The following is a 12,417-nucleotide window of genomic DNA, read 5'->3' as shown; positions in this document are numbered from 1 at the left end:
TTCTCTCTGCTGATCAGCAGCTCATTAAACGCCGCCTGATTAAGGTAGTGCTTATTCTTGCTCAAGTCTGATTTCTTCTTTGCATTCAGTTATTACTCTGTATACTGCTGCTTTGCCACTTATCTCTCATGGGTGGGGGTGGAGTGGGAGGATATTTATTTGAAAATATCTTAAAACAAAATTATGTTCAGTGAGCTGAATTTGTATGAAATAAATGTGAAAGTGTCAAAACAACAGGTATAGAGAGCCTGTTTAATGTTTTCTTAATTAAGAAAAAGAAAGACAGTTTAAGTTATATCCCAGTTTCTAATGTCTCTAGCTTGGGTAATGTATAAATTATTATATAGCATGACAACAGCCTTGTATGCTTAATTTTATAAATTAAGATAAGGAAAACACATTGTCCAACTTAAAATGCAGTCATTTGATTAAACAAGGTGGATGCAAATGATGCAATACTGTTGCGAATAGTTACGCAAAGATTTTATACCAGCTCAGAGTATAGTGAAAACAGACAGAGGGCTTCCAAGAGCTGAGAGGAGGGCTGGTTCCTGGGCTGCTGTGATTTTAATTGCTGCACTCAGCTCACCCAGCATGAATATTTATTTGATCCCTGCTGGCAGGGAAATTGACTGCAGGCTTCATGTTTCTGGTTGCTCTGGTTTTTTCATAGTGTAAATGTGAATTAGATTATACAGATTTAAAGTGTTGAAAAGAATACCTGGGTCTTTATCTCTGTAGTCATGGTTGGTCTGTCCCCCTCTCTACTGTAGGGTGACCAAGGACAAGCTGGGCCCCCGGGCCCACCAGGCCCTCCAGGCCCAAGAGGGCCTCCTGGGGACACAGGAAAGGATGGCCCCCGTGGAATGCCAGGAGAACCCGTGAGTTGTTTTTCAGATCAGTTGTTTTCACAGGTTTTGTTTGTTTGTTTGTTTGTTTTAAGGGGTGAGAATGGGGATGGAGTGGGGTCCCCGGATGGGGTGCGATTAGGGGGTCCAAGCGAGTGGAGTGGGTTAAGGGAAGAAGGTTGCTAGGGATGTCCCCAAGCAGCGAGGGCCCTGCCAGCAGGATCCTGCTTTACCACTGAGTCCCCGGGGATGCCATGCAAAGCCCAGAGGCCTGGCGCAGCAGTGAAGCTGGATCCGAGGTGAGCCTCCAGGAGTCTGACTGGAGAAGCCTGACACTTGTGTCCTGACGCCATCCAGTCCATCAGTGCCTCTAGTGTAAGTGCGAGGCCAGCCTGAACAGCTAGGTGGAGGATTAACCACATTTTCTGATAGATCAGTAGCGGATACAATCAAGTCTCATACAATTTATGGAAAGTAAAGAAGTTAAATCTTTCTAGTATTTATCCCCTGTAAATAATTTGACCGAAAAGAATTGCTGATAAAACAGTAAAATTAATGGTTAAAACATCAGTGGGCCAGGTTTGAATATCATTTGTCATTTGCAAATGAAGCTTATTAATAGAAATGACTTAAAAGCGATCTCTGTTACCCCAATAAATTTAATTTAAAAATAAAAATATAAGCGATTTCAATACTTAGTGTCAAGTGTCAATATATAACAGTACAGGACACTAAATAAGGGGTCTGATTTGGTAGAGGCAACCCAGCAATTTAAATAAATATATGGAAAAGGTAAAAATAATTACACTTATATTCTGAAGTTAGGATTTAGAATTCATGTTTATTGATGAATTAAATTATTTATTTAATGTATTGCTATAACTTAAATTATTTTCATTAGTGTTTTCATAGTATGAGAGTAATATTGAGAATACTTATCCATAATGTAGAAATTCTTGAAAATAAAGACCACCAAAAAAAAAAATAGAAATCAGCCATAGTCATTGTTTTGGTATATTTTATTTTTATAGTCATCTGGTATGTATTTTCTCAAAGAATGATTCTGTTTGTAAGACTAGAAGGTGCTTTAAAACTTTTCTTAGACAACCTTCTATAAGCCCCATTTCCCTTTCTGAAAGCTGTTGTTAATTTATCATATGAAATGAGGAATTAATTTACCACATATGATTTAGGACTGAATCATCAAAGATAGTGGTTTCAGCCTAAAATTGTCTAATGTGTCCCCTTTTCTTGGGTGGATATCTCAGAAGATAGAAGAAGCTGCAGCGTTAGGGATATTTAAAGCTCTCCAATTGTTTGCTGGTTTCCAACAAAGATACAGTGTCTCTCAAATAAGAAGAGTTGTAAAAACCATGCTAATGGTGCAGAATTAGTCAGATCATTGAGTATTGTATACTCTACAGAAAATTTAAAGTATAAATTACTTTCAAAGAACAAGATAAAGTTAAGGTATGCCAAATTGTAAACCATCCAAAAACATTAGGTCATCCTTGAAGTGAATGTAGTTTTTCATCTAAGTAAGAAATGGAGCTTTTTATACAAAGGTAAGAGCATTTTTTTAATTCCACAGATATTATTTGAACTGGATTTAAAGTCTCAGAGTTAATTTTTACATACTATCATAACCACTGAAAAATAGATTTTATAAAAATAAACTGAGAAGTGCTTATTTTTAAAGTCCAACAACATCTCTCTCTCTCTCTATATATATATATATATGCATATGTGTGTGTATATATATATATATACATATGCATTAAAATCATGTTTTACAGAAAAGAAATATCTGTAACCATTGACTGTCATTATAATAATATAATAAAACATGATAAAGAATTCTGTATGAATCTGAGTATTAGAAAGTTATGATAGTGGTATAATATGGCAGAAAATTTTATTTTAATATACACTGTCAATTTTAGTAAAGCATCATTAATCCAGGATAATTAAAATTCAAAATCAGTCTCTTCTTTTTTATTTAATTTCTGTACTAAAAGCAATTGTCTCTCTCTCTGGCATATATATGGAAGTTTGAATGCTCATAAAGAGGACCATGTCATCATCTTATGTCATCATAAACAAGACAATAATAAATGAGAATGACTGTAATTACAATTAAATATTTTTCTAGGACCATTTAATGACATAATACTCATTTTATTTAGAATATATTCTTGGTATAATCTTAAATCTCTACTATAATCTAGGCTCATTTTGTTAAATCATACAATTTTTTTAAAAAATGCATTTGAAGAAAGAATATTGGCTTTTTTTATTATATTATGTTTGCATTTCTCTATTTAGCCTGAAAAGTATATTTAATATTCATACCCCTGAATGAGTATTGTGAAAAAGAAAAAACATATATTGAAATTGTTTTTTAATGTTTATACCATTAATAAAATTATCACTTTTTTTTAAGGGTGAACCAGGGAATCCAGGAAAACAAGGCTCAATGGCAAGTATCTCAGTTTATCCTTTACTTTAAATTCTATAAATTGTCATAAAATTTATATAAAAAATAATGGAAGTCTAAGTTACTTAAAACCTGTCAAGATTACAAGTAACAAATGCACCTGTCATGTGACCTATAACAAAAAGAGTGAAGATTAGTAAAAGTTTAAAAGTAACATGGCCTATCACATGGCAAAGGTCACAATCCATCTATGGGATTGACAGGGAAAAAAGAGAAGGAGGTTCAATGTGGGAGCAGTGACTTAGGAAGGGCAAAGGAGAGAATTTGCTTTAAGCAGCTCTGCTATAAGGGAAATTAAATTCAAGGATACACCTAACAGTATAAATAAAATGTTTTGAAAGGCTTGGTTGTGAATTAGTATAGTAAACCTTCCTCAGTAATTAAAGGAGTATTTTGTTGAAGGGCTTCACCCAGAGTAAAACAGTTGTGCCTTCTTGATCTCTGTCAGCAAAAAAGATCATGAAATAATTTCACGTGGATTCACCTGCAGATGTGCCTGTCAGTTCCTCATGACCATTTATCCTTTGCCAGCGAGAGGAGTTGGGGCAGCTTGCTGAGCCCTGAAGAGTAGAAGCCCTTCAACCCGCTTCTCCCTGTCTCTCTTCCCTGTCACTGGAGCCTTCTTTCTGACCTATTGGATGCCATAAACACTATTGGGGAATACCGGGTGACAATCTAAGAACCCAAGTGCCACAGGACGGCTATGTCTCACTGCATTGACCTGGATGCAGTGATCACAATAAGCATGATCGTGTCCATTCTACAGAATGTGTGACATGCAGCATGCAGGTACCTGTTCAAGGTATAAAATTTATTTGTAAAAAATAATTAGCTAAGTCCTGCTGAAACTGAGGCACAAAAATGGGACAGTTGGTCAATAATGAAAACAAATGTATAATTGGGTTAAAGGTCAAAGTCTTATCCCTGCACAGGATGCCTTCAATAGCCCTCCTGGGGAAAACTCGCCAAATTGTAGTCATAGCTGTAGCGTAGCTGACTTTGAAACATCCTGGGGAAGTGAAAGCACCTTGGGGCTGAATCTGACCCTTCGCCTGGAAATTCTCTGTTCCTGACCTATAATGACCAATATAGATATTTGACACAGATAATATGACAGGGGGTACTATATTGGATTCCTTTTAAAGAGAACAGAATGAAACAACAAGAAAAGACCATGTATAAAAATTAAACAAAACATTTATAATCAGTGGTAACTTTGCATACAAGAGCAGCATTAGGGTTCAGGGATATAAGGTCACAGGAGGTGAGGGATTCTTGGAAAACTACAATATAAAATTTGAAATTGCTTTAGGCAACTGAATGCACCTGTGATTTCTATCCTGGATAATGGTCAAAAATTCTCCCAGACATTCTTGCACTGAAGACTCCTTGGGACTCTCACAAGCCCTTGTTTCCATGTATGCATATCCTACTGAGGTTTCTATCATTACCATTGACTTTCTACTCCAATGTCCAGTGCAGTATACTAATATACAAAGTTCTGAAATAAAAATGGATATTTTTAAAAAGTACAGTCTTATCTTCCTTAAATCCATATATTCTCTCAAGAACATACAATGTGAATAACAATTTAATCCCTTTTCCCTGTAATTCCTAGCTTAATGTCATTAAATATAAATCTTGTATCTGGCCTTGACTTATCATGTTAGTGTGCTCCAATTTCCCATTTCTTTTAGTAATTTTTGAGATGAAGATAATCCTGGGTATTTGTTCTATAAACTTTTTCTGCTGTCTTTAAACTCTTCAGATTTAGTTTATATTCTCATTATTAAAGTTGCAGCTAAGAAACGTAATTAAATCACGAATGTTCAAAAGATGTGTGTAATGTAATGATCTTCTGAAGTGTATTGTACTGTTTTTCAAGATGTAAACTTTTTTAAAAAAGAAAATATCTATATTATATATAAGGAAAAGTAGACATATCTTAAGTCTAGCTCTCAGTGAGTTTTCACAGCTCAAGAAAGAGAATGTTATCATATCCAAGAAACCCCCCTTTACCTTCTAGTCACTACTCCCTCTTCCCCAAGTTTACCACTATTCTGTCTCCACAGATTAATTTTGCCTGCATTTGAATTTTACATTAATAGAATCGTACAGTATGTACACTTTTGTGTCTGGCTTCTTTCATTCAACATTATATTTGTGAGATCATCCACTTCTGTTTTAATAGCCTTCACAGCTGGTTAAGAAAAATAGGAGGAAGAACCATACTTCCTTGAGTACCCTGTTAAAACTACATCACTCAAATAGCAGTGAATGAATGAATGGTCTGTCTGACCTTGGGCAAGTCACTTAACCTCTCAATTTCTCATCTGTAAGGAAAGAATAATAATACCCTCTGTGCCTCTCTTTTCAGGTTGCCAAAGACAAATGCAATAAATTAGGGGAAAGCACTTTAAAATGTATAATGAAGAAGTATATGAATATGTTATTATTATTATCACTCAGTTGTTTCCTCTAGAGTAAATTACAGGTGAGCATGGATTTATATAACAGATGCATTCCTGTAAAGCTCTGTATGAATCATATTTTCATAAACCAACATATCTTAAATGTGCTGAGGAATTTTGCTATGTAAAGCAATCCTGTTCAGAGTCTTTTTGTAAAGCAATATAATCTCCTAATTCTTCTTCCTAGGAAACTGAATTTTTCTGTCTTAAATTTGCTTAAGGTGAAATATTTCTATGATTTAAAAAATCAATCATTTCTTAAAAGTGCTATCTTTGTTTGTTAAGTTAAATAGCACCTGTATATATTAACCAATCTCAAAGAGAGAAGAGAGATACTAGAAATATAATAGCAGTTTTCATGAGGAGAAAAATTTCCTTAGAAAGTTTTTCTTTTCTTTGAAATAGTATGTGCATGTGTGTGTGTTTGTGTGTATTTTGACTCAAAGTCTGGAAGGCAGAAAAGTACATTGCACCAGATTTCTGGCCTCAAAACTACTTAGAAGTGTATGACTATAGTCTATAATCCTTTTTACTGACCTATTACATGTGGACTGAGTCCCATTTTACCTCTCACTGGGTTATGGTGAGAAGCAAGTAAAATAATAATATGAAAACGCTTTCTGAACTACAGAGTTCCATAAATGAGAATTACTGGCAGCTAAAAAAAAAAATTCAGTGATACAAGTTGACATACAGAAAGACCACTCAAAGAAATGTAAGGGCTAAGAACAGTGTGGCTACAGCCATCTGTGAAATTACAGGTACTGTGATGATAGTGCAAGTTATTCCTTTTGGCCCTGTGTGTTGCCATTATGCTTTTGGCCTTTCTCCTGTGTATCATTATCTTGCATTATCAACTTTTTGTGGCACTCCCCTGTTCAGCCATTAGCTAAAAGAAGGAAGGATAATATATACCACTGCTCTCATCTTTTTCACCAAAGCCATTCCATTTCTTGATTTGTGTTGTGTAGGAGTGTTTGCTTAAATGAGAGTCTTGAGAAGTATTGGAGAATCTTTAAAAATTTAAATGTCCCTGATGATGAAATGAAAAAGCTAGAAACAATCTAAAATTAGCTCTTTCAAAGGTGTCTGAGTGTGTCAGGTGGGGAGTTTTTTTTTCTAATCCAGGATATATATTTTATATTATAAAAATAATCATCTGAAGATTAACAGCTTCTCTGATACAATAAAGAAGACCTGCTGCTCAGGCAGTTCCACATTTATTTAATCCTGCTGTGCATCTATTCTGTAAACCCTACCTTCAGGTTTTCCAAGAAGTTCAGGATAAGATTTTAAAAGACAGGCTCTTGAGCTAAAATAAACTGGACTCCATCTAAAGAAGAGGGAACTGCTCTAGCTTGTAAGACTAAACCCAACGTCAAGGCAAGGACTGACAACAATCGGAAGTGATAAAGTTCTGAACCCTAGCATGAGTGATCTTTATTTTTCAGGTCTTTAGATGTTTAAATGCTTGTTAAAATAGTATTTTTTCAAGGTATCTTCCTTTTGATATTTTCACTGTTTTTTGTTTTTTTGATGACAAATGTAGTGGAATCTCAAAAGCATAAAAAGTAGATGGTGTCTCTCTCTCTCACACACACACACACACATGCACCAACTAGTCTCATTTTCCTGGAAATTATCTTTCAACCCAAGGTGTTGATAGCCAAAGTTGCATAGACCAAATTACTTTCTCTACATTGAAACTCTTTCTTCATTCCTCTCCCTCACCCCAAATATATGCAAACTCTGTAGCATGTCTAGTCATCTCTTCCTGAGTTATAGGAGTACCTGAAATGTCATTCATTGGGCCCTGATGGTGTCTGAGAATTCAAACCCAGAAAAATGTTGCTATTATTCTTCCTTAAAGTGAAATTTGGACTGTGTCAGAGCGGTTACAGATATTTTCAGTTTGTTTTAATTTTGCCTGCAAACACATTTAATAATTTTGGTCAAATGAATATATGTACCGCTTTTTAGGTAATAACATAACCATAAATAATTGCTTCTGCTTCATTTAAAATAAAGTTGAAATAGCCAATATATGAAAGATTTGCTCTAAATATATTTGGTTATAATGCATTGCGGTCCCACAGGTCTGATAAGACTCATCATTGTACTTAACTGTATTTTCTCTGCCAGCTATCCTGATCAGCAGGATGGCAGATGCCGGAGACAGATGCAGGCTTCCCTCCCTATTAATCTGGCAAAGCAAGCAAAACCCCAGACCTTCAAATCACAAATCACAAAAGTGACCAAAATCATCCCAGCATGTTTAGTAATTAGACTAGATGTTCACAGTGAAATCTTTGCTTCACTTTTGCACACTGTCTACTGGGATGACTTAGCAGCTGTTCTAATGCTTTATTTTCCTCACTGAATCTGATCGTCCATGAAGTACATGTAAACGCCACACCAGCAGACTACTTCCCACCTCCTTGGTGCCTTCATTCAAAACCTGTAATGCTTGCTTTTCCAAATGGACTAAGAAAAGGTAGATAAGTAATGCCTTCTCCTTCTGGTTCCATCCCACTACCCCATCCGGTTGTCCAGCTTACGGGAACTCACTCTGTGTGGATTCCTGTGTGCCTGGACTTCTGTAAAGGTGTCAAAAGGTCACTATAGCGTGGTACTAGATGGGAATATTTGACTTGGCTTTAAAGCTGGTTTGGATGTCTAGAAACAAAATGTCAACTTTGGGGGGAACATTTTTAGTAGTGGTTTAAGAATTCAGCAAGAAACCTAAGTATGAAAAGATAGTCTAAAAGGCTGAAGAGCTAACTGTATTCTTCTCATGCTTATTTTGTGTTTCTTAACAACTCTAGACTGTGAATCAGCTCTATATTTAACTATCTCGCACTGTTTCTGTTAAAGGTCTAAAAGTTCTATTCTCATGTGCAAATTAAGATACTTAGGCCTTAGTGTCCTTATCTATAAAAGTGGGGAGACTAAATGATATCTGAATCCACTTCAAGCTCTAAAGCCCTGTCATCCTACTATGTTTTCATTTTTAATGCACAGACACACATTATGTAGTCATTTATTCATGTTATATATGCATACCCACAGAATTCTGAAATACAGTGAACAACAGTCATATATTGTTTTAATGGAAGAAAGCCTTAAAAATTGTCTTCTTCAAACCTATAATCAACTTCTCCAGTTATTTATTTTAATTTTAGAATTCAATCCAATGTCACACTTGTATGAGTATATTAATGAAATTATAATTAATCTCCTTTACCAAATTCTCATATCTTATCATTAGATTGAGAAGAAACTTCAAAATAAAGTTGGGTCCATTTAAGGCCTGTGTCTTACATCTGTAGATTAAGGGCAAATGTACAAATTTTAGGGCAAACATATACATAGAAACCCTTATACAATATGTCTAAATATCAAACTGGCAAAAATCAAACCAATAAATTGTTAAATAAGTATGTTCTATATCCTCTAACCTTCATGATATAATCTCATAATGACTTGGAAAGTTCAAATGCAGAACCATCGCCCTCCTTGGAGAGCCAAGCCAGAATGTGATGAATTTCTGAATGAGGAGAGCTGGAACCCAGCCCCAGCTCCTGGCCCTGGCCTGCTGCCTTTCTCTCCCACACCTCCCTCCATCCCTGAACTTGATGAGACTTGAGCTCTCACATGTACACATTCTGGGGTGCACACAGGATCAAACGCCAGCCACACACCTCAAAATACCCACCGCTTTGTCCCTTCTTCCTGTGTGCGTGCACCAGGGATATGGTTCACCTCCAGAAGAACAGACCTGAGAAGGAGGCAACTCACAGTCTTTGAAGTGAACTCCAATCATTGGGGTAGAGAGCTCCAGGGTGCTTAGCACCCAAAGCACAGTCTGAGGTCTGGAGGTGAGCCACCACATGAGGAGGAGTGAGCCAGAAAAGAGCTCTCTATAAAGCATGGGCCCCAAAGCAAGAATCCTCTTGCCCAGGGCTAAGGGAAGTACAGAGTCTGTATGTCTGAATGGAGTAAAAAAAATAGACTTCTGCTTTAGTTACCTCCTTTGAGAAAACTTCAAACACACTCACTTACTCACACATAGTCACAATCCCCCAAGCTAAGTTAGAAGCTGTCTTCTCTTCTCCGCCACAGCATTTATCACGTCTTATAATAATTGTGCTTGGTACTTCAGGTATTCAGTAAACTGAATGACTGAATGATACAAATCAATGAATTAATAAATCAAATTTATATTTTTCTTCCAATGAGTGCCACTGCATGTCAAGAGAAGGATTAGACAGGATAAATCCAACAGAATTACTACAAAACTGCTATTTCTCCTGCGTCTTCTTATATTCATTCATGTATTATAGAATATTTGCAGTACATGTGTGTTCATGAATGTGCATTGTTTAATGAAAAGACTGATTCTCATGAGGACAGTGACATTTGAATCAACTTCTAGTCACACTATGTGGCTATTTTTAAAGTAGGACACAAAAGACATAGAAGAAATCTTAGGAATGATCTAGTTTATCACTTTACAGATAAAGAAACAACATCAGAGTGAATAAATAACTTGACCAAGGTCACAAAGTAGTCAGTGGCAGAACGAGGCTAGAATCCAGTCCACCTGGTTGTAGTCTTGCATGTTTTACAGTCCAGATCGGCTAGATCTGCACTTTCCAGTGTGGTAGCCACTAGCCTCATGTGGCTGTTTACACTTAAATTAATTCAAATTAAATAAAATTTAAGACCCAGTCCCTAAAAATTGCACTAGCTACATTTCAAGTGTCCAGTAGTCACAGGTGGTTAGTGGTTACCAAGTGGATAGAGCAAGATAGACCATTTCCATCATTCCAGAAAGTTTGCTGTACGGTGCTGGTCTAGATAGAAAACAGACCCGGGTATATATCATACTCTTAAATTTCAGTCCTTCTGCTGATCATGGGATATTTAAATTTTTGTACCTGGTGTTTCTCAGCATTGTTGACTTAAAATAGGAAATCACTTCTTCATAATCAAATAGAAACATTTTTTTATTGAGAGCAGTGAGGGTGATAGGCCTTTGTGAACCATAAATTTGTGTCCTTTATGATACACTAGGGAAGTATGCTTAATCATCGAGGGCAGAGGAAGCCTGTTAATTTTTCTCTCTTTCCGGGTCATTTCCATTTTGGGTTAAGCAACAAGAAACAATTTATTGGATATTTAGAAAAAATGGAGTAAGTTATTTTCAGGCCAGAATATGTGGTGAGAGGTGACACAGTCTCTGTTTTGGGGCCCAATCAGGACGTAGATTTTAAAATACCCAGATCTGTCTTTAATCTGTTGGTGGTAGCTAATGCTCAGTATTTAGTCTTGGGCCCTGGTTTTGTCAAGTGTTGAGAAAAATGTATTACTTCTTTAATTTCCTGAGCTTTAAGAGACCTCCCTTACGGAGGTCACAGCTTCATGATTTTGAGAAACACCAACAAATGAGTTATCCTGGTTTAATATTTTCCCCCAGAAGTCAGCACATGAGATAGAGAAGTCAGAAATCATTTATTTCAAAAAATAATTACTCCATTTGAAACATTTTTCATCCGATATTTGTGAATTAATATAATGACATGCCATTTTCCTGATAGGATGTACATGAGACCTGTTTTAGAGGAAATTCTTCAAGTAATAGAAATTATAGGGTGATATTATCCAAACAAAACTCCCAGATGCTTAAACAGAAACGAGTACCTCAAAACTGGAACTCTTTCCAGTGATATAAGCATGGTAGTTTGAGCAGTAAAATAGTGGAGGAAATCTGGTAAATGAAATTTAGTAATTTTTATGTTTATTAATTCACTTTCAGTTTGGTCAATAATTATTTACTTGCTAGGCACTGACCTAGGTGCTGAGAATGTAAAATATATGGCCTGAAGAATTTGCTGCCTAGTCAAGTACATTTTATAAATATGTAAATATATTAAAATACAGCCAGTAAAAATGCACTAGAGAAACACTGGACAAAAACAAACTCTGGTGGTGTTGGAGAAGGCTCACAAAGGAAGGCAGTTACACAAAAACAAGCTCTGTCTGGGTGCATTGGAGAAGGCTCACAAAGGAAGTGAGTTACAACTGCTGAACCTAGAATGATTAAGAACTTCATGTGAAGACTAATAGGAGACTGCTTGGGAAAATACAAACGATTAAGTGTGACGGAAGACAGTTCATGAAAGACTCAAAATGAGAGAGAGGAGGCTCTCCCAGCTCAGCACTGTCCTGCTCTTCATTGTTTATGTGAAGTTTCTTCATACCCAGTCAACTAAATCATTGCCTTTCACACTGAAAACATTTCAGCACACTCTCATATTCTAAACATTTCCCAGTAGTTTCTAGTTTGGCACTTCCACACACTTAAGCTATGAAATCTGAATCTTGTAAAACATCGCTTGAATTATACTCCAGACATACATATAAAAGGGGCTAGAGTTTATGTTTCTTGACCTTCCCTCATCAATCATTCAAGTAGAACATGGAATTTTATATAAGTATATCTTAAGTGAATCCTTCTTAAGACAAATTTCCATTATTTATTTCTAATGTCCTTCTATTCTTTATAAACTAAGTTTATAGATTTTCTGATCTTGTGCTG

At 36.0% G+C, this 12,417-nt stretch overlaps 1 protein-coding gene across 1 annotated transcript in view; it reads left to right on the top strand.

The window, feature by feature from the left end:
- The window catches only part of COL25A1 (collagen type XXV alpha 1 chain), a 485,787-nt gene that overhangs the window by 377,832 nt on the left and 95,538 nt on the right, over window positions 1-12,417 (top strand). The window contains 2 exon segments of the mRNA XM_090267359.1: window positions 774-881; window positions 3,292-3,327. Coding sequence (XP_090123485.1) covers window positions 774-881; window positions 3,292-3,327 — 144 coding nt within the window.

Source organism: Furipterus horrens, unplaced genomic scaffold (genome assembly GCF_987537825.1).
Source record: "Furipterus horrens unplaced genomic scaffold, mFurHor1.1.pri manual_scaffold_2, whole genome shotgun sequence".
In the NCBI taxonomy this organism is placed as follows: domain Eukaryota; kingdom Metazoa; phylum Chordata; class Mammalia; order Chiroptera; family Furipteridae; genus Furipterus; species Furipterus horrens.
The sequence above is the reverse complement of the archived record's forward strand: the minus strand, read 5'-3'. Positions and strand labels throughout refer to the sequence as shown.